At 38.5% G+C, this 24328-nt stretch overlaps 1 protein-coding gene across 3 annotated transcripts in view; it reads right to left on the reverse strand.

Moving 5' to 3' along the window:
• The window catches only part of TTI2 (TELO2 interacting protein 2), a 70904-nt gene that overhangs the window by 5937 nt on the left and 40639 nt on the right, over positions 1-24328 (reverse strand). Inside the window, exons 5-7 of one of the 3 annotated variants that reach the window (XM_053718041.1) lie at positions 23146-23253; positions 21945-22088; positions 12123-12279 (exon numbers count right to left, since the gene is read on the reverse strand). In XM_053718041.1, the coding sequence (XP_053574016.1) occupies positions 12123-12279; positions 21945-22088; positions 23146-23253 (409 nt within the window). The remainder of the gene's footprint in view (positions 1-12122; positions 12280-21944; positions 22089-23145; positions 23254-24328) is intronic. The other 2 variants (XM_053718042.1, XM_053718043.1) reach the window with 2 other exon arrangements.

Raw genomic sequence — 24328 nt, forward strand, 5'->3', positions numbered from 1 at the left:
TTGTGTGGGTGTCTGAACTGTTTGCATTGCAACATGGAGTTGCACGTCACACAACTAGGACATTTGTAGGAGCCTCTTTTGGTAATTGGTGTGACTTTATTATAGCTGTCAATGGGGTCTGTTTTCATCAGAATATCCTTTAGGTTCCTGCCCCTTTTGTACCCAATCCTGGGTGGTCCATAGTGCTGGTAAGGTAGTGATGGGTCTTTCTGGATAATCTCCCATTTTTCCTTTAGAGTTACCCCCAGTGTTCTTTTGCTGGGAGTGTATGCTGTGACAAAATTCATTCTCTTCTGGTGGTCACGCTTAGTAATCTCCATATTCACCTGGGACCTTGCTTCCTTTATAATGTTGCTTTTGTATCCTCTGCTGTAGAACCTTGATTCCATTTCATTTAATTGTATCTCCTTCTCAACAGAAGTGTTATTGCGGCAGACTCTCAGCATTTGTGCCCTGGGGATCGCCTTTATGAGTGATCTGGGATGGTAGCTGGAGGCATGTAGCAATGTATTTCTATCAGTAGTTTTCTTAAATAGAGTAGTTCCAAGTTTGTTGTCAACTTTAAAGATTCTTAGATCCAGGAAGTCCACTTCATTGTAACTGGACACCTCTTTGAGTTGAACCTGTCCCCCTATTTCATTCAGGGATATGACCCATTCGTCAAAGGACTCGATCGTTCCTTGCCAGATTTCCACGATATCGTCAATGTACCGCTTGTAAAAAAGTATCTGTTGGTTGTCATATACCTTGAATATGCTTTCTTCAACATACTCCATAAAGAGATTTGCAAATGCAGGTGCCATATTCGAGCCCATGGCTGTCCCCATGAGCTGCAGGTAGAATCTTCTCTCAAATTTAAAATAGTTCAATTTGAGACATAGGGATAAAAGTTTAACAATAAAACTGGTTGGTGGTCCCACATAGGGGCATCTATCAAGGCAGTTGGTGATAATCTCCATCCCCATTTCATGTGGTATAATGGTGTACACGCTTGTGACATCGAGACTGGCAAGCACATCACTTGGTCGTATGTCAGTCAGTGTGGTAAGATACGTGATCAGGGCAGAGGAGTCCCGTAGATAAGACCGCATATTCCCCACTAAAGGTTGTAGTAAAGAATCAACAAACTTGGCCAGGGGTTGTAGCTGTGTCACTGTAGTAGCTTTCTTGTTTACATTACATTTGCGCCAGTACACGTTGGGCATAATTTTACATATATTCTTGTAGGGGCTTGTCTATTAGAGCTAATAGTCACGCTGTTTGGTTTTCGGGGGCGGACCTCCCAGGACGATACGCATGCGCACTTCTAACCTGTGCGATATACAATGTATTCTGTAAACAGTTGCATAGGCCTGCTTCTGACACTACCACACGGGATGACACGTCTGGGCTACAGTTAGGATCCGGTAGGATGATTACTACTCTTTTTATTTTTACAGCTGTTAACTTGTATTTTAACAAGTAAAGGAGAGTGATGTTATTGTTCAACCCTTGTATTAGGATTATGAATGCCGGATTAATGTTAGAGTTCATTACTACTGTATCTACATTATGTGCATTACAGGACCGCTTTAGGGTCTTGAGGCAGGTAGTATTGCAATGTACTATTTGGGACGTTTGTTCACCGGCCTGTAAATGCTGTTGATTAGAATATGTTTATACAGCCTGATGCTGTACTGTAGTCTATGTTATCATCTGATATGGGGCTAAATGCGCTCACTTATATGACATTTACTAATGGCTCTTTGTTTAGCTGCCCATTTATGAATATTACTGAATTTTGGGGTTCTGGGATGTGACTATTTGTAAACTGTGTTGAATGGGTTTATACAGCCTGATGCTGAATTTTATCCTGTTTTTTCCTTATATACCATTCAGTAACATCTGGTATGGGACTGGATGCACTGATATATATGACATTTACCAATGGCTCTTTGTATAGCTGCCCAGATATAATGACTATTTATTTATTTGGGGTCTGCGATGTGATTATTGCTTGACTATTTGTATTTACTATGCACTGTATGTTTGGTTGCTATGACAACCAGGTTTTGGCGGTTTTTGCACTAGGGGGAGGGGTCTATGTAGGTTTAAATGTTTGATTCACTTGTATGTTGATGGTCTGATGAAGGGGAGCATTCCCCGAAACGTTACCTATTAAACTATCTGTTTGAATTTAAGTCCAGAGAGTGCCGTTTTCTACTCTACTACATTTCACCTACTCTAGCACCCTGGCCCTTGGAAAATTGTTTGTGAGAGTGCAACTGACTCATTTTGCCTACTATTCACCATTCTGATGCACCCACCAGCGAATTTAACATCAGATCCCTCACTCTGTTGTATTACCGGACTTGTGATCTAATCTCATATCATCACCACGGTGTGGATATTTCACTGGGGATTATTTATTCACTACAAAAGCATCAATGGAGCACATTGAACCCACACAGGCCACAGCAACCATCCCAGCAGATGTGGAGGGGGCTGAGACACTATCCATGAGTGACTTGGATGCAGCACGGATACTGTTTGACACTATTTTACCTGAGGATCCAGCAGAAAATGCAGTGACTGTATACAACCAACTGATCAAATTAAAGAAAAGAGAGGTAGATCTGAAACTTCATAGCATCTACCTCTCAGAATACCACAGAAAAAGACTGATACCAAGGGGCTTTAGAATCAATAATGTGCCCACTATAGGCAGACAAAACTCTGATTTTTGCAGGAAATGGGTGGCAATATTAAATAAATGCTCCTTGGATTTGATCCTGTTAGTGGTTGAGGAAGTCAGAAGTCAGATGCAGAAGGCAAAGGAGGATATCAGCAATCTGGAGGAAATCAAAGGGCATATCGTAGCACAAGACAAGTCAGTAAATTGGATGGAGAAAATCAGTACCCAATTACGTGAATACAACAATGCCCTAATTGCCTTTAAAAATAAGAAGCTGGGTTATGTTATGGAGGATTATAAAGAGAAAAAAAAGTATACCGGTGGACACTCGGACCTGTTGAAAGAGCCCAATACCAACCAAGAAGACAAAGGAGGTTCAGAACGTATGCACACCGACAACTGAATACTGTGGACTCTAGCTCTGGCTCAGATACAGAGTACTCGAGTGATCGACTACAGGAGACAGAGAATCAGCACCATACACAGCCTTTTTTAGGCATCACCACCCGCTCCAGGGGAAGGGGCGAAGACCACACACACGCAGGGGCGGATTTTGGAAGAAGACCCCCGTTACCACGCAGAAGGAGGAGGATGTGACTGTCAACCTTAGCCAACATGTTCTGAATGACAATGAAAGACGAGTACTCATGAAGGGCCTCTCTTTTGTACCTACAACTAAACCTGATGACTTTACCACATTTATTGATACTATGCGCTTCCAGAGACAATTGAAATTGGGAGATTTTTTCCAGGGAAAAGCATTGGAAGATAACAGACACCCTTTTAAGAAACCCAGCACATTTGAACCCCCCCACAACTAATCCAAGTATCAAAACTTATACTCGCATTGTACAACAAAAATTAAGACAGCGTGAACATGGCCCCAGCAGAAATAACATGACAACAAGCGATTGGGAGGCTATACAATCCCTCAGGAATGACTCTACTATAGTCATACGCCCAGCGGATAAGGGTGGTGCAGTTGTCCTGCAGGACTACCAGGATTACAAAACTGAAATAGACAGACAACTGGTGGACAGTTCTACCTATATGCCTCTACCGTGTGATCCGACCATTGCATATAAGGCACAGATTGATTCTGTCATTGAACACGCAGCACGCATGAATTGGATAGATTCAACTACTAAAGAATGGTTGACTACAGACTATCCAGTAAGACCAATACTATATATGTTACCAAAAATACATAAACAATTGACACACCCACCTGGACGCCCCATAGTTTCAGCACGGGGGTTCTTGCTACAACCCCTGGCCAAGTTTGTTGATTCTTTACTACAACCTTTAGTGGTGAATATGCGGTCTTATCTACGGGACTCCTCTGCCCTGATCACGTATCTTACCACACTGACTGACATACGACAAAGTGATGTGCTTGCCAGTCTCGATGTCACAAGCTTGTACACCATTATACCGCATGAAATGGGGATGGAGATTATCACCAACTGCCTTGATAGATGCCCCTATGTGGGACCACCAACCAGTTTTATTGTTAAACTTTTATCCCTATGTCTCAAATTGAACTATTTTAAATTTGAGAGAAGATTCTACCTGCAGCTCATGGGGACAGCCATGGGCGCGAATATGGCACCTGCATTTGCAAATCTCTTTATGGAGTATGTTGAAGAAAGCATATTCAAGGTATATGACAACCAACAGATACTTTTTTACAAGCGGTACATTGACGATATCGTGGAAATCTGGCAAGGAACGATCGAGTCCTTTGACGAATGGGTCATATCCCTGAATGAAATAGGGGACAGGTTCAACTCAAAGAGGTGTCCAGTTACAATGAAGTGGACTTCCTGGATCTAAGAATCTTTAAAGTTGACAACAAACTTGGAACTACTCTATTTAAAGAAAACTACTGATAGAAATACATTGCTACATGCCTCCAGCTACCATCCCAGATCACTCATAAAGGCGATCCCCAGGGCACAAATGCTGAGAGTCTGCCGCAATAACACTTATGTTGAGAAGAAGGAGATACAATTAAATGAAATGGAATCAAGGTTCTACAGCAGAGGATACAAAAGCAACATTATAAAGGAAGCAAGGTCCCAGGTGAATATGGAGATTACTAAGCGTGACCACCAGAAGAGAATGAATTTTGTCACAGCATACACTCCCAGCACAAGAACACTGGGGGTAACTCTAAAGGAAAAAGACAGACCCATCACTACCTTACCAGCACTATGGACCACCCAGGATTGGGTACAAAAGGGGCAGGAACCTAAAGGATATTCTGATGAAAACAGACCCCATTGACAGCTATAATAAAGTCACACCAATTACCAAAAGAGGCTCCTACAAATGTCCTAGTTGTGTGACGTGCAACTCCATGTTGCAATGCAAACAGTTCAGACACCCACACAACAATACAAGCTACAAGATTAAGCACTATCTTACGTGCACCACGAAATTTGTGGTATATATGTTGAATTGCAGCTGTGGACTTTTTTTACATCGGTAAAACCTCTGACGACATCAAGAAAAGAATGGCCAACCATAGCAGTGCAATCCGGACAGCAATTGAAAAAGGGAAGAGTGATCAGCCGGTGGCCAGACATTTCATGGAGAAGGGTCACTCTGTTGCTGACCTTAGATTTAAGCTTATTGACCACGTACCCCCACTTCCTAGGGGTGGTGATAGGGACACACGTCTTCTACAAAAAGAAGCAAAGTGGATCTTCAAATTAGACACCATACACCCCAGAGGTTTGAATATGGGAATAGACTGGCACTGTTTTTTATGATTTTATCTGATTGTTGATTATTTGACTGCAGCATGTGCATCAATGTATTGTGCATCTCATCTGACTAAGTGGATGTGGTTGCACTCATTACACTTTCCTCATATATTTGTGCCCTATCCTTGCTTACCTAACATTTGGGGTGCTTTGGGAGTATTCTCCCTGCTGCCAGTAGTGACATTTGACTATATAGTGTCCTGGAGAAGTTATTCTGTTTACATATTGTTGTTCTGACTTCTCCCTGTTTATTAACAAACTATGCTATTCTGTTGGTTAAACATGTCATATTATCATTGTAGCTGGTGGTATTATGACTATCTGACCTGCAAGAATGAGTGAACCTTGTTCATGTTGGTTTCTGTGGTAATGTACTATAACACTGAATCATGGAACATATGTGTTAAGCGAGATTTGACCTAACCTGGTTTGCGGTGGGCCTTGTCCCATTAGGGCTAATCAGAATGTAGATACCAGAGCTGAGCGTTCTGATAACTTTTGTATTAATCTGCACTTATCCTCTGTGGGGGCCTTTACGTAATACGAGCTGAGTCACTCAGTAACCTGAGGTATGAACTTGCCTATTGGATAAAGTTTATTTGCCCCTGACCATCCACATTTAGTTACACTGTTACATTTTTTAATATCCGAATCTCTCATATGGAAGCCCAAGCGCTGTGTCACTGTAGTAGCTTTCTTGTTTACATTACATTCGCGCCAGTACACGTTGGGCATAATTTTACATATATTCTTGTAGGGGCTTGTCTATTAGAGCCAATAGTCACGCTGTTTGGTTTTCGGGGGCGGACCTCCCCGGGGCGATACGCATGCGCACTTCTAACCTGTGCGATACACGATGTATTCTGTAAACAGTTGCATAGGCCTGCTTCTGACACTACCACACGGGATGACACGTCTGGGCTACAGTTAGGATCCGGTAGGATGATTACTACTCTTTTTATTTTTACAGCTGTTAACTTGTATTTTAACAAGTAAAGGAGAGTGATGTTATTGTTCAACCCTTGTATTAGGATTATGAATGCCGGATTAATGTTAGAGTTCATTACTACTGTATCTACATTATGTGCATTACAGGACCGCTTTAGGGTCTTGAGGCAGGTAGTATTGCAATGTACTATTTGGGACGTTTGTTCACCGGCCTGTAAATGCTGTTGATTAGAATATGTTTATACAGCCTGATGCTGTACTGTAGTCTATGTTATCATCTGATATGGGGCTAAATGCGCTCACTTATATGACATTTACTAATGGCTCTTTGTTTAGCTTCCCATTTATGAATATTACTGAATTTTGGGGTTCTGGGATGTGACTATTTGTAAACTGTGTTGAATGGGTTTATACAGCCTGATGCTGAATTTTATCCTGTTTTTTCCTTATATACCATTCAGTAACATCTGGTATGGGACTGGATGCACTGATATATATAACATTTACCAATGGCTCTTTGTATAGCTGCCCAGATATGACTATTTATTTATTTGGGGTCTGCGATGTGATTATTGCTTGACTATTTGTATTTACTATGCACTGTATGTTTGGTTGCTATGACAACCAGGTTTTGGCGGTTTTTGCACTAGGGGGAGGGGTCTATGTAGGTTTAAATGTTTGATTCACTTGTATGTTGATGGTCTGATGAAGGGGAGCATTCCCCGAAACGTTACCTATTAAACTATCTGTTTGAATTTAAGTCCAGAGAGTGCTGTTTTCTACTCTACTACATTTCACCTACTCTAGCACCCTGGCCCTTGGAAAATTGTTTGTGAGAGTGCAACTGACTCATTTTGCATATATATATATATATATATATATATATATATATATATATATATATATATATATATATACATACATATATATATATATATACATATATATATATATATATATATATATATATATATATATACACACACACACACACACACACAACGTATATACACACAAAGTATATACACACACACACACAACCACATATACACACACCCAACATACACACACACAACATATATACACACACACACACACACACCATATACACATACACACACACACACGATATACACACACACACAACATATACACACACAACATATACACAACACACACACACACAACATATACACAACACACACACAACATATACACAACATATACACACACACACACCATACAACATACATACACACACACCATACACACACACACACACACACAACATACACACACACACACACAACATATACACACACACACACAACATATACACAAAACATTTGTTAAGCCCCGACTTACATTTTCTGCAATATGCCATTACCCTGTACCACACTGGAGTTCAGGAAGTGGGAGGAAATTGAAGAGAGAGGAACGTAGCAAATATTTACATTGAGATAGAACGGAATAGTGACACCTGCAGGTAGAAATTAAAAGTGTAGGCAAAAAAATAATTTTAACTGCCACTGCTGCTGTTCTTTCTGCAGAGACCCTTCAGTTTCTGCGATAAGAACACAGATTCTTCTCGGCCCCCTAACATTAGTGACCTAGAGGAAACTCAACTTATTATGCAAATAGGTAAGGCTGCTAATAACAGTGCTGTAATTATGTAAGATTTTTAACTACCCTGATATAAACTGGGCCAACAAAACTAGTAATTCAGCTAAGGGGGATAGATTTTTAAATGTTCTCAGGGATAACTTCTAGTCGCAATTAATAGAGGAACCAACTAGGAGTAAAGCTATATTGGATTTAGTGCTATCAAACAATACAAATATAATATCAAACATAGAAGTCAAAGAACATTTGGGTAATAGTGATCATAACATGGTCACATTTGAAATCTCTTTTCATAAGCATTGTCTTAAAGGTTTAACTAAGACTTAATTTTAAGAAAGCAAAATTCAATGATTTAAGGCAATCATTAAATAACATAAATTGGGACAAAGTATTCTCTAATAAAAATACAGAGGTTAAATGGATAACATTCAAAACTTTGTTAAATAAATATACATATCAACAAATACCATATGGTTATAAAAATAAAAAATCCAAGCCAATAAGGCCATTTAGATTATTCAAAGAAAACAGTACAGACTCAACATACCATATTTATAAGGAATGTAACAAAGCATGCAAAAATGCAATCAAATTAGCCAAAATTGAAAAAATAATTGCAAAGGATTCTAAGTCTAACCCTAAAAGGTTCTTAAAGTACATAAAAAGCAAAAAATCTAAGGAGGACAATATGGGTACATTAAAATGTGTGGAGGGTAGCATGATTAACAGTGAAAGGGATAAGGCTGAGTTACTAAACCAGTTCTTTTCTTCAGTATACACAAGAGAGGAACCAATGGAGGATACTTTGGAACAAACTAGAACATGCCAGCACATACCATTAACTGGGTTATGTATAGAGGATATCAGGAAAAAACTGGATAATATTAAGGTAAATAAAACTCCCAGCCCAGATGGAATTCACCCAAGGGTGTTAAGGGAATGTAGCACTGTTATAGACAAACCTCTACTCTTAATTTTTCAAGACTCATTATCCTCAGGCATGGTCCCCCCGGATTGGCGTAAAGCTGATGTGGTGTCACTCTTCAAAAAAGGGAAGCAGGGATGATCCAGGAAGCTATAGACCAGTTAGTCTGACATCAATAGTGGGGAAGATATTTGAAGGGATTATAAGGAATTATATTGATAAGCATATTCGTGTAAACAAGATTATGAGTTCAAATCAGCACGGTTTTAAGAGAAATAGATAATGTCAAACTAATCTAAATAGATTCTATGAGGAAGTAAATAAAAATATAGATAAAGCGGAATCAGTTGATGTGATATACTTAGATTTTGCAAAGGCGTTTGATACAGTGCCACATGCGAGATTAATGCACAAAATTAAGGGACTGGGAATAGCTAAAAATATTAGCTCATGGATAAATAACTGGATAAAAATTAGGGAGCAACGAGTAGTATTGAATGGATCATACTCAGATTGGACAAAGGTAATCAGTGGAGTCCTCCAGGGATCAGAACTGGGCCCTGTTCTTTTTAATATTTTTATAAATGACTTGGAGCAAGGATTAAATTGCGACATCTCTATTTTTGCAGATGATATTAAGTTAAGTAGGGTCATTAGGTCAGAGCAGTATGAACTATCGTTACAAAGGGATCTGCAAAATTAGAAGTATGGGCAGGTAAATAGAAAATGAGATTTAATACGGGAAAATGCAAGTTTCTTCATTTTGGAAGTAAAAATAAGCAAGCAATTTATTATTATTTAAATGGTACAAAACTTAGCCAAATAGAGGAAAGGGATTTGGGAGTAGTAATAGATAACAAGCTAAAGATGGGTGTACAATGCAGGGCAGCGGCTTCAAAGGCTAATAAGATACTAGCATGTATTAAAAGAGGCATTGATTCAAGGGAGGAAAGTATAATTCTGTCACTATATAAATTCCTCACCTTGAGTATGGAGTGCAGTTCTGGGGACTGATCGCAAAACGGATACTGCAGAACTAGAAAATGTTCAGAGAAAGGCCACAAAGCTAATAAGGGGAGTGGATAATTTAAGCTATTAGGAGAGGATAGCCAAATTGGGTATATTTTCTTTAGAAAAAAGGCACTTGAGAGGTGACATGATTACTTTATATAAATATATTCAAGGCCCAAATACAGAGATGGCAGAAGTTCTGTTTATTCCAAGAAAATTGTTTGTGACAAGAGGTCACAATTTAAGGTTGGAGGAAAGGAGATTTAATCTCCTGCAACTGAAATGTTTTTTCACTGTAAGAGCAATAAAATTGTGGAACTCATTACCAAAGAAGGTAGTGAATGCTAATACCATAGATACATTTAAGATACATTTCTGTCTAGAAACAAAATTCATGGATATAATTGCTTGTATTAAATGGGTCACCGATTATTTAAGTTTAACTGGAGCTTTTTGTAAGTATTTTATATTTGTATAGGTTGAACTCAATGGACTTCGGTCTTTTTTCAATCTCATCTACTATGTTACTATGTTATATCATTTTTTTTTTTAGTAGACAACCCAAAGTATTGATATAGGCCCATTTTGGTATATTTCATGCCACCATTTCACCGCCAAATTGTGTTCACAATTTTTGGTTCTCACTGAAATTATTTACAAACAGCTTGTGCAATTTTTGCACAAATGGTTGTAAATGCTTCTCTGGGATCCCCTTTGTTAAAAAATAGCAGACATATGGCTTTGGCATTGCTTTTTGGTAATTCGAAGGCAGCTAAATGTCGCTGCGCACCACACTTGTATTATGCCCAGCAGTGAAGGGGTTAATTAGGTAGCTTGTAGGGTTAATTTTAGCTTTAGTGTAGAGATCAGCCTCCCACCTGACACATCCCACTCCCTGATCCCTTCAAAACAGCTCTCTTCCCTCCCCCACCCCCCAAAGTTCACCCCCATCTTACTGGCTGTCAGTAAGTCTGTCAGTACTAAAATAAAAGGCTGTTTTTTTGTGTGTGTTTTTTTTAGGTTTTCTGCAGTGTATTATCCCCCCTTACCCCCCAATCTCCCTGACCCCCCCCCCCAAAGCTCTCTAAGGCTCCCCCCCTCTACCTATTTGCCGCCATCTTAGGTACTGGCAGCTGTCTGCCAGTACCCAGTTTGCAGCAAATTAGACATTTAATTTTTTTTTTTTTTAAATACCCTTTTTTTCCTGTAGTGTAGCTGCCCCCTCATTACCCTACCCCCTCCCCCTCCCAGATTTATTTCCCTCAATGGAACCCACATAGGATCCCCCTCATTGCCCTTCCTCCCTCCTTCCCCCTCACTTCCCGGTGTAACCGGCATTGTTTTTCACCCAATGTGTTGCGTGGCGTAGCTGTCCCATCTACTCCCGCCCTTCTCTTGCCTCCTCCAGCGATGGGCCGCATTACACTCCCACCCACCAACGATCTGCACCACCGCTGTGCGGAGTGGCCCTCTATGCATCGACAACTATGCAAATTTATTTCTGCAGTGCCTCACTCGTGGGGCATGCATAAATAGCACAATCTCACTATTTTGAGCGAGATCGCAGCAGAAAGAAGCCCATGACTGCAGCGACGTACGGCACTGGTCGTTAAGGGGTTAAAAAAAACTATACATATACACACAAACACACACACATATATATATATATATATATATATATATATATATCACACACAGTACTTATAAAAGAGTATATTTATTTATACATACAGTATATTAATAATTACCTTAGATAAAAGTAGGAAAATAATTTATCGTGACTAATAGAAGAATAAGTGTAGAATAGGGCAGAGCTAAGTAAAAGTAGACATGAAATGCATAATGTGATTCGTTTCGTATCTATTTTGTGTGTTGAAATAATGATAAATTTAAGTATTCGTGCCATTGATGTTTTAAAGTTATCAACAGACCGCTGTTGACACGAGCGTATCAAGCCTTGTTTTTGATAAATTTCAAAGTCGGATGTGTAATAGCTGAAGCGAGATTCAGTGAATGCATTGAAACCACTGATTGTTTAAATGTTGAAGCTTTAATAAATGGAGCCCTATGTTGATTTTAATCACTAAAATTTTCAAAAGATACTCTCAGATCTTTAATTCAGACAAGAAGAACAAGATAATGCTCTATAACTAGACACATAATCTCTTACTTTCACTTGTCCTTTTGAGCATCTGTCCAGCAGAAGAAGGCATTCCGTGGCACCATGACACAGGGCATCAGTCACTGGCTCATTGTTTTGATAACAAGAAATCTCATATAGTAGCTTCACGAGGGCTTTCAAGAGTAGCGACAGCCTACAAGGTATTCTAAAAATGAGGAGAGGACAATTCACTTATGATTTTAAAGAATACATATAAATTCAAATATATGCATTTTCCAAAATTAAAATATTTACACTTTTACATCTGTAAAATCACACTCACAGAATACTATCAGTTCCTATTTCTTTAGTAACTACCAAGTATGTATGTATATATATATATATGTGTAACAAAGTAAATTTGCTAATAAAAGTAAATTGGTCTATGTGAATCATGAAAAATTAATTTAAACTATGTGTTTCACTGAATTAATGTGCCACAATTATACAAATATGAATACCAGGGTATTTGGGAAGATATTTCTGAACTTGTAAACTTTTTTTTTTATTAAAACTTAAAATCAGTGAAGCAAAATAGCCTATAAAAACAGATGTGCATAGTCTTCAACCTTATCATGTATTTATAATAATTGAGAAGAAATTTCTTAAACTTTTGTTAAAGCCCGATTAGAACATTGCTTCACATTCTTCCTCTTCTATACCCTCTCCCTAGTCTACTCCAGGGTATCTCAAATTGGACTTACAATGGATCAGAGTGATGAGCCTATAGTTGAAGAGATATGAAACCCAATTTTTTTCTTTCATGATTCAGATAGAGCACTGCTTTTCAGACCTGTCCTCAGGTCTTCACAACAGGCCACAGGTTTTCTGGATAACCTTGGATGAGAGTAGTTAAAATAACCGTGTTTACTAATCAGCTGATTATTTCACCTGTGCTCAAGTTCAGAGATCCACAAAATGTGGCCAGTTAGGGAGGCCTGAGTAAAGGTTTGAAAACCAGTGAGATAGCAATTTTCTAATTTACTCCTATTATCAATATTTCTTTGTTGGTATCTTTATTTGAAAAGCAGGAATATAAAGCTTACGAGCCGGCCCAAAGTTCAGCACCCTGATAGCGCTTGCTGGTTGGTGGCTACATTGTATTACAAGTTGAAAGTAAAATGTTATCGCTCGCACGCAAACCCGACACGCACAAAAAGCCGAACTTACAAATATTGCGTGCGTGATAACCTATTCCCACATAGAAGTCAATGGAGCAAAAACTAACACCCTATTCGTGAGCAAACCCGATCGCATATTCTCATGTGTGCCAACACGACATGAAAATATGAATATTCCAATGTTCTTCACATAGAAGAATATGTTATATTTATTGAGAAATACATATTTCTATATACATATATATTGGATGGTACAATATATATTTATACATATACACTCACCGGCCACTTTATTAGGTACACTTGTTCAATTGCTTGGAACACAAATTGCTAATCAGCCAATCACATGGCAGCAACTCAATGCATTTAGACATATGAAGAGAAAAGCACTCTACCAGGAACGGAAAACAGCTCAGTAGCTTGTTCTATGACGAGTTACTACCTAGGAGCAGCCTCTTTTAGCTCAGTTGTGCTTTTAAAAGAGAAAAACTTTCCTGAAGTATATCAGTATGATCCCGCCAAGTAAGGTCAGTCCAGCCCCAAAATACCAGGCAATACTCCTTTGAACAAGAAACATGACAACCCCAGACAATCATTACTACCGGACATGAGTAAAACTATTGGAAAATGTATGTCAAATATCCATAATATATGTCAAATATTGATATTTCCTGATAGCGAATGTACCTAAAAACTCTCCTATCCTACCCAACCAAACCTAGCCGACCTGCTACCAAAAGTTGTAGCTTAAACTTGTACCCTCTTCCCCACTTTTACTACCATAGAAAAACCCTATGGTTATGTTAATCACAGTTATGTTTTTTGTTTGTTTATGTATATATGCTGATGTACTTACATTGGTTCTTTGTTATTACAGGGTTAAATAAAACTCTCAGAGACCCACTACTCTTTTTTTCTACTACTTTTTCCTCTTATTTTACTCAGAACCACCATTCACAATTCAACGAACAGGTAAGCAGAAAACCCCCCACCACACATTACAGAATCGTAAAAGCCCCGACCCTCTCATACCAAACACTACACACGAATAGACCCCCCCATAGAAGACACATATCACATAATATATGACATCCTCACCTTCCTTACCCATGGGAACACAACCAATTAAACTAATCACACTAAATGTCAAAGGGTTAAACTCACCAACCAAACGCTCAGTAGCTCTATCCTGGTTAAGAAAAAAACAAAAACTGATATTGTTTTCCTCCAGGAGACACATTTTCAAAAAGATCATAGACCTAAATTCACTAATACAGACTTCACGATAGGGCATTTTGCTTCCAACTCAAAGAAGAAAGGAGGGGAGCGAATACTATTACATAGAGCCATACCGTTTCAACTATTGTCTGTTGATTCAGACCCAGGGGGCAGGTGGATAATACTAGTAGGCCTTTTGCAAAATAGACTAATAACTTTGGTCAACATTTATGCACCTAACACTAAACAAGTCAAGTTCATCCAACAAATCACTTGCAAAATACTACAACTCCAAAAAGGATCCCAGGGATTTGAATATAGCACTGGAACCCATCATTGACTGCTCTGCAGGAAATAGTGGGATATCCTCAAGATCTATCTTAGACGTCAGTGCAAATTTATACTCGCTCACACTCATAGATGCATGTGAGCATCCAGGACAAAAAAAACCTACATATTTTACTCTAACCCACTTAGAAACTACTCACAAATTCACTATATCTTTGTAGATCAACTCAGCTATAGCTTACTTAATGACTCCGATATAGACTCAGTAAGTCAGGTCATTCAATGGTTATCGTGACTATGAAGTGGTCAGAATCCCCACTATTCCCCTTTCTATGGAGACTAGACAACGCTATGCTTAAAAACCCGACATCTCCCCTCAAACCGGTAATCCGAGGTGAGTTAATAAAACACAAAGCATTCCTCAATAAAACATATTGAACGGCTTATACAGCTACACTTAATTCAATCCGCAATCTAGAGACCCAACATAAAAGAAACCCCTTAGACGAAGAATTGCGATACATTTAAGAAAAGCTAGGAATGAACTCAATTACGCTATAAGGAGGCTCAAAAGAAAGAGTTTTACCTTAAAAAAAAAATATTTTTCCGAATCTAACAAAATAGGGACCTTACTTGCTATGACACTCAAACAACGGAAATACAGCACTTATATACATACACTGAGGCACTCAAACGGACACAACCTAGTCGGCAGTGATCAGATAGTAGATCAGCTAAGATCCTTCTATAGTAAATTTTACAATCTTCCTCCACCGCCAATGTCGAAATTACAGACAGCTAGTGAAAAATATGAAGCAGAAGCAGACCTCCCAGTACTACCTAAAGAATTAGCCGATTTCTTAGATGAACCTATAACCATACAGAAAACTCTAGCTGCTATCAAAACACTCCCTCTACACAAAAGCCCAGGACCGGATGGAATCACCAGCCTTTACTATAAACAATTTGCCCCACTTCTAGCCCCCCACCTTACATCACTTTTCCAATCCATAGATAACCATCAAATATGGTCTAAACAAACTTTAGAGGCCCATATAACAGTAATACAGAAAGCAGACAAAGACCCAACTAAGGCTGAAAACTACAGACCTATCTCGTTACTCAATACAGATATCAAAATTTTAGCATTCCCCCTTAATAAAATCCTACCCCAATTAATCCATGCGGATCAGTCTGGCTTTATGCCTAAAAAGAGAGGCAAAAGACAATACGATAAGGGTCATCCATCTCATAGAACATGCCAGTCAGTTGAAACAACAATCAATATTAATCTCAACAGATGCTGAGAAAGCTTTTGACCGTCTGGACTGGAATTCCCTGAAAATCTGTTTGTATGTCTTAGGAATAGGGTCCAAAATAATAAGTTGAATCCTCAGTTTGTACTCTCATCCATCTGGTAGGGTCAAAGTCAACGGTATACTATCAGAAAGCTTTAATATACAAAAAAGGAACGAGACAAGGATGCCTGCTGTCCCCGCTCCTTTTTGCGATTTCTATGGAGGTATTGGCATCACATATAAGACATAATAAGGACACTAGCGGAATACAATTAGGCCCCAATATACATAAAATCACCATGTATGCAGATGATGTACTGGTCCTCCTCACCTTCCCTGAAACATCTCTCTACCCACTACTGACTGAGTTTCAGATTTTTGGTGACCAAAATATGCCACAAAATTACTTTGGACGACTTAGTTTAGCTTGCCTGTATAACTTGAAGCTTGACAAGATTAAAGACTTAGGAATCTATTTAACCCCATCTAGTAACAAATTATTTAAACATAATTAGCTCCCCCTTTTACACAAGTTACGTAAAGACTTTGACAGTTGGAAGGATAAACCCTTATCATGGTGGGGTTGAATACAGACTGTTAAAATGACTACCCTTCCACAAATTCTCTATATTCTCCAGGCAGCCCCTATTCACCTTCCCACCACTTACCTAAACCAAACTACAATCACTGATTAACTCTTTTATATGAGGAGGCATTAAACCTAGAATTAATAGGAGAATACTCTTTCAACCTTTAGGCACCGGAGGTATGGAGTTACCATCTATTTTACAATATTAAAATGCGGTTCTCCATTAATAGTATTGGAATGGCACGATCAACCATACTCAAAATATGGATGATCATAGACGCCTTTTTATTAAACATTCAGGCAATAGGCAGATCATGTTGGATTAAACATTTAAACAGACCGATACTAGAAAAACAATCCTCACTGTAGACCCATCTCTTTTAAGACTTGGGATCAGATATGATCTAAGCGGAAAGGGATACCTATTAATGCATAATTAACCGGAGGAATCATACTAAATTAAATAACAGATAGGGGGCTAGGACAAAGAACGGGTAGCTTAAGAAGCTCATACATTTAACAGACATCGCTGGAGGCTCTTTTACACCATGGCTCAAATATGCTAAATTAACACACCTGATATGGACATCCCCACACAAACAAGACCTGCTAAGGGAACCCACAAACTTTGAACGTCTATGCCTGATGGACACATTGCCCCAGGCGTCTTTATCGTTTGTTAAAAAACTCTTAGATGTGTTCTCCACACCTCCCCTCCCATCATTTGCACCTCATTGGCATACTGAACTAGGAATCACACTAACTGGGACACAGTGGAACAGCATATTCTATCACATACACAAATCATCATACTCTCCTAGAGTACTCGAATTAAACCATAAAATTCTGTTCCGCTGGTATCTTACCCCGAACAGGATTAAACAAATATATCCCAATGTTAATGCCTCCTGCTGGAGAGGATGTGGTGAGCTCACAACCATGTCGCACATATGGTGGCAATGTTAACACTTGTCCCCATTTTGGAAACATATAGAAACCTTCTACAAAGAACTACTGGGAGATTCCTTTACACTAGAACAAACAACCACACTCTTTAACCACAGAATTGAAAAACAATGTAAAATTAGATGGAAACTATTAAAAAATTGGTCTCAACAGTGCAAAGCTATGAATAGCTAGAAAATGGAAAACCTCACAAATACCCACTATGCAAGAATGGATACTCAATACATCAGAATTCCTCTCTTAGGAGGAATACTCATACTTTAAAACTGGAAATATGGCCTTCTTTCAGGAGGTCATGGTTGATTGAGAATCACTTACCCACACAACCCCCTCTTAACCCTTTGAGTGCTAAGCACTTTCCCACCTGGGTGCTAAGGTTTTTTAAGGGAGTTTTTTTATTTTATATTTTTTTAAATACATTTTTTTAACTTTTTTTTTTCTTTTCTTCAGATCCCCAAGACTAACACTGTTAGAAAGGTTAGACGATTACCTTTCCAATGGTGGTCAGCATGCCCCCTGCTCCTATATTTAACATTGTTCATGTTAAATAAAGTTTTGTGGTGACGTCATCACATCATTGCGCGTGACGTCACCACGCATAACGTGAATCCCCAGCGATGCCTGTCACTATGCAGGCCAGATCACTGTGGTAGGAGCCGGTGGGAGCCCCAGATCTCCCTCAAAGTGGGAGAGTGCTAGTGACGGTTCTGAGCCGTCATTAGCACCTGACTGAGACAATTTGTGACGGCTCAGAGCCGTCATTAGCACTCAAGGGGTTAAAACAATGAGTTAGACCACCCCCTCCTCTCCCCCCCAAAGGCCAGCCGGGTCCACACCTCCTCTCCCTCTTCAACGTTTTGCTCTCTTTCCCCCTCTCTTTTGCTCTATCTCCCCCCTCTCTTTTGCGCTCTCTCTCTCGGCAGTCGGCCACGGCCGGCCCCTGTCACGGCTGCCTGCCCCACCACGCCCCATCAGGCCTGGCCCCGTCACGCCTACCGTTCGGACAGCGGATCAGGTGCCAGGTCGGTGTGTTGAAGGCCAGGTGTGTTTGTCCTTGCGCAATCTCTACTGCACATGACAGCTTCGGACAAACACACTTGGCCTTTTATATTATAGGATATATATATATATATATACACACACACACACACACACATGTTTATATATATATATATATATATACACACATACACACACACACACACACACACACACACACATATGTGTATAGATATATATAGGAATATCTATTTATAAATACATGGAAGCTATTCTGCCATGTGCAGAACATTGGAATGTGAAATATTTACAGTAAATACAGTTAAAACCTTTATTAAATATGAATATCGCATAAATAATATTTTTTTCATGTTTTCATCTACTTGACAGCAAAAGGGGCAACACAGGTTTATATATAATAAAAAAAAGTTAAATGTACTGTATGTGTGGCACAATTATTGGCACCCTTTTAGTCAATACTTTGTGCTACCTCCCTTTGGCAGGATAACAGCTCTGAATCTTAGCCTATATATGCCTAATGAGGTTGGAGAATATATAGCAATCCTCCATACATAATCTCTCCAGATCCTTCCTTCAAATTTCGAGGTTGACGCTGGTGGACTCTCCTCTTCAGTTCACTCCACAGGTTTTCTATTAGATTCAAGTCAGGAGACTGGGATGGCCATGGGAGGACCTTGATTTTGTGGTCAGTAAGCCAATTTTGTGTTGATTTTGAAGTATATTTTGGATTATTGTCCTGCTGGAAGATCCAACCACGGCCCGTTGTAAGCTTTCTGACAGAGGCAGTCATGTGTTCATTTAATATCTGTTTATATTTGATAGAGTCCATGATGCCATGTATCCTAACAAAATGTCCAAAATCCTTTGGTAGTAAAACAGCCCAAAACATTAAAGAGCCAGCACCATATTTAACCATGGGCATGAGGTACTTTTCCATATGTCTACCTCTCTGTCTGTGCCAAACCCGCCTCTGGTGTTTATTGACAAAACGCTCTAATTTGGTTTCATCTGACCATGGAACACAATCCCATTTGAAGTTCCAATAGTGTCTGGCAAACTGAAGATGCTTGAGTTTGTTTTTGGAAGAGAGTAGAGGCTTTTTTCTTGAAACCTTTCAAAACAACTTGTGGTGATGTAGGTGATGTTGGATTGTTGTTTTGGAGACTTTCTGACCCCGAGACGCAACTAATTTCTTCTCCAGCTGTGATCCTTGGAGATATTTTGGCCACTCAAACCATCCTATTCACAGTGCGTTGAGACAATATATACACACACACACAACTTTTTCCAGGTTGATTCATAACATTTGCAGTTGATGGTGGAAATTGGCCCATAGTATGTAAATATATATATATATATATATATATATATATATATATATATATATATATATATATATATATATATATATATATATATATATATAAATAAATAAATAAATAAAACAGGCCGGACTAGGTACACATCCCATGACCCTACAAGGGGACTGCACTCTCAGACCGGACCGAGTACACATCCCATAACCCTGCAACATGCTCAGCCCTGGGTGCTCATTGGCACTCACAGGAAGCTGTGCTGTCCCCAGGTCTGGGTGCAAGAATCATAGGGAAAATTACAAAACAAATTAATACAACACACAGAGAAAGTCCAGCACTCACTTACAAGCTCTCAGCTAAGATTAAAAGCAAAAATGGAAGGGTTAGTTGCCGCATTTGGCAAAATGGGACAAGCACAGGTACCACGACAAGGTCCCTTCCAAAAACCTGGGACCCTAAACCAACCAAAAAAATGCAAGCTCTCAATCAAACAAACTGGGAACAAGTGAAGGGTGTACAGGCTTATGTAATCACCCTAGACATATACAAAACACGGAAGGGGACTGCACTCTCAGATTGAACTGCAACATGCATTGTTTGGCTGGTTTAGGGACCCAAGTTTTGGAAGGGACCTTGATGTGGTACCTGGGCTTGTCCCATTTGGTAAGATGTGGTAACTAACCCTTCAATATTTGCTTTCAATCGTAGCTGAGAGCTTGTAAGTTAGTGCTGGACTTTCTCTGTGTGTTAAACACACACACATATATATATATATATATATATATATATATATATATATATATATATATATATATATATAACACTTTATTTTAATGTATTTATGTTGTATTTGGTGCATAGAAATTATGTAAAACCATATTATAAAGTAAATAACCCTGTAATTAAAAGCATGACACCTTAATAACTCAGATATGTGTCTGACCCAGAATACATACATAAAATGTATAACCACACAGAGGCATGATAAGGGGAGGGGAATATGTAGGGGTTTATATTTGCTCCTGTGATCAAAGATCCTATACTCATGAGTAATAATATGCACGGATATCATCAGCCCTGCTTTAAATGCTATCATAAACTGCACTATAATGTAATTATTACAGTAGTACAATAACATTAAAACAACCATTCTTTTCATTTGGGACAGTAGTAGGAGTAAAAATTAAAATCGCATGTTCTTTCTGAATCATGAAATTTAAACAACTTTCCATTATCTAATTTGCTTTGTTTTTGTTTTCTTGGCATCCTTTGTTGAAAAGCATACATAGGTAGACTCAGGAGCAATACACTACAAAAGATACCAAGAGAATAAAGCAAAATTGAAGTAAATTTGTAATCAATAAAATTGCATGCTCTGAATCATGAAAGAAAGAGAAATTGTTTGATTTGATTTTTTTGTATGTATATTAATGGGGTATTACATGTTTTCTTTCATGATTTGGATAGAGCATGCAATTTTAAGCAACTTTCTAATTTATTCCTATTATTAACTTTTCTTTATTCTCTTGCTATCTTTATTTAAAAAGCAGAAATGTAAGCTTAGGAGGCGGCCTATTTCTGGTTCAGCACCTGGGTAGTGCTGCTAATTATTGGCTAAATGTGCTGGTCAGACTCCTAAGCTTACATTCCTGCTTTTTCAAATAAAGATACCAAGAGAATGAAGAAAAATTGATAATAGGAGTAAATTAGAAAGTTGCTTAAAATTGCATGCTCTATTCGAATTATGCACACAAAATTTTTTGTTTAATATCCCTTTAAGATTTGTATAGGGTAAATCCTTCTGTCTTTTTTCAAACTGATCTACAACATTACTATGTAATTTTATTTAATTTTAATAACTTTAATTGGAAATTAGAACATGTTTTTTAAAGCAACAAGGTCTAATTGACACTTCTCTACAAAGTACTTTAATGGACAGGTTCCACTATCTACTAATTAGGTCTCATTAAAAGACTAACTGCTAGAAAGATTTTATTTAAACAGATATCTCAGACCTTGGCCAAGCATATTTGATGGTCTCTTGCAGGGATTTCAGTATACATAGTCTGGCTATCTCTTCTGGTCCATCATAAACCTCCAGGTATCCAACTATTACACGAAGCAGTCTCTTCATATGACGGGCTACCCTCGCACCAAGTCTAAACAAACAAACATTGAAAACTTAATGTGACAGTAAAAGAGATGGATAAACTTACTGAACTGTATATATCTTAGTCCTTCTTCCCTTTATTCTTTTTTTTTTTTCTTTTAAAACTTTTTGACATCATTTGGATATTTATCCAACTTCTGTAATTGATGGTTGTAGATGTTAAAGCAGGCATCCTGGCTGAGCATCATGGGAAATGTAGTTCCAAAACCTCTAGAGAGCCAAGTTTGAGGATGTCTGTGTTAAAGGGACATGAAACTCAATTTTGTTCTTTTTACTAAGAGAATACAATTTTAAACAAAATTCCAATTTACTTCTATTATCTAATTTGCTTCATTCTTTAGTTATCCTTTGTTGAAGAAATAGAAATGGGTGAGCCAATCACGAGGTATCTATGTGCAGCCATCAATCAGCAGCTACTGAGCTTATTTAGATATTCTTTTCAACAAATGATATCAAGAGAATGAAGCAAATAATATAACAAGTAAATTGGAAAATGGTTTAAAAATTGCATGCTTTTGCTAAATCATGAAAGAAAAAAAACTTGGGTTTCATGTCCCTTTAAGTATATCCCTGAAACAAATGAGTTAATGAGAGGCGCAGGTAATTAGATTTACCAACAATGGCATATCCTTAAATAATGTAGACTGTTTCTAGCTCTTGAGGATAAATGTTGAATATACATTTAATGGCCTTCAAGTTCTATTTTGCTTTATGATCTCTACAAATGTTTTTTTCTGTTGTGTATATATACAGTTGTGCTCATAAGTTTACATACCCTGGCAGAATTTATGATTTCTTGGCCATTTTTTAGAGAATATGAATGATAACACAAAAACTTTTCTTTCACTCATGGTTAGTGTTTGGCTGAAGCCATTTATTATCAATCAACTGTGTTTACTCTTTTTAAATCTTAATGACAACAGAAACTACCCAAATGACCCTGATCAAAAGTTTACATACCCTGGTGATTTTGGCCTGATAATATGTACACAAGTTGACACAAAGGTAAAGGGGTTTGAATGGCTATTAAAGGTAACCATCCTCACCTGTGATCTGTTTTCTTGTAATTAGTGTGTGTGTGTATAAAAAGGTCAATGAGTTTCTGGACTCCTGACAGACCCTTGCATCTTTCATCCAGTGCTGTACTGACGATTCTGGATTCTGAGTCATGGGGAAAGAAAAAGAATCATCAAAGGATCTGCGGGAAAAGGTAGTTGAACTGTATAAAACAGGAAAGGGATATAAAAAGATATCCAAGGAATTGAGAATGCAAATCAGCAGTGTTCAAACTCTAATCAAGAAGTGGAAAATGAGGGGTTCTGTTGAAACCAAACCATGGTCAGGTAGACCAACTAAAATTTCAGCCACAACTGCCAGGAAAATTGTTCGGGATGCAAAGACAAACCCACAAATAACTTCAGGTGAAATACAGGACATGTGGTGTGGCTGTTTCAAGATGCACAATAAGGAGGCACTTGAAGAAAGATGGACTGCAAGGTCGAGTCACCAGAAGAAAGCCATTACTACGCAAATGCCACAAAGTATCCCGCTTACAATACGCCCAACAGCACAGAGACAAGCCTCAAACCTTCTGGCACAAAGTCATTTGGAGTGATGAGACCAAAAATGAGCTTTTTGGCCACAACTATAAACGCTACATTTGGAGAGGAGTCAACAAGGCCTATGATGAAAGGTACACCAATCCTACTGTGAAACATTGAGGTGGATAGCTGATGTTTTGGGGATGTGTGAGCTACAAAGGCACAGGAAATTTGGTCAGAATTGATGGCAAGATGAATGCAGTATGTTATCAAACAGAACGCCTCATTTTCCACTTCTTGAATAGAGTTTGAACACTGCTGATTTGCATTCTCAATTCCTTGGATATATTTTTATATCCCTTTCCTGTTTTATACAGTTCATCTACCTTTTTCCCACAGATCCCTTGACAATTCTTTTTCTTTCGCCATGACTCATTATCTAGAAATGTCAGTGCAGCACTGGATGAAAGATGCAAGGGTCTGTCAGGAGTCCAGAAACCCATTGACCTTTTATACACACACACACACTAATTACAAGCAAACAGATCACAGGTGAGGATGGTTACCTTTAATAGTCATTCAAATACCTTTGTGTCAACTTGTGTGCATGTTAGCAGGCCAAAATCACCAGGGTACGTAAAGTTTTGATCAGGGTCATTTGGGTAGTTTCTGTTGTCATTATGATTTA

Source organism: Bombina bombina, chromosome 6, assembly GCF_027579735.1.
Source record: "Bombina bombina isolate aBomBom1 chromosome 6, aBomBom1.pri, whole genome shotgun sequence".
Lineage (NCBI taxonomy): Eukaryota > Metazoa > Chordata > Amphibia > Anura > Bombinatoridae > Bombina > Bombina bombina.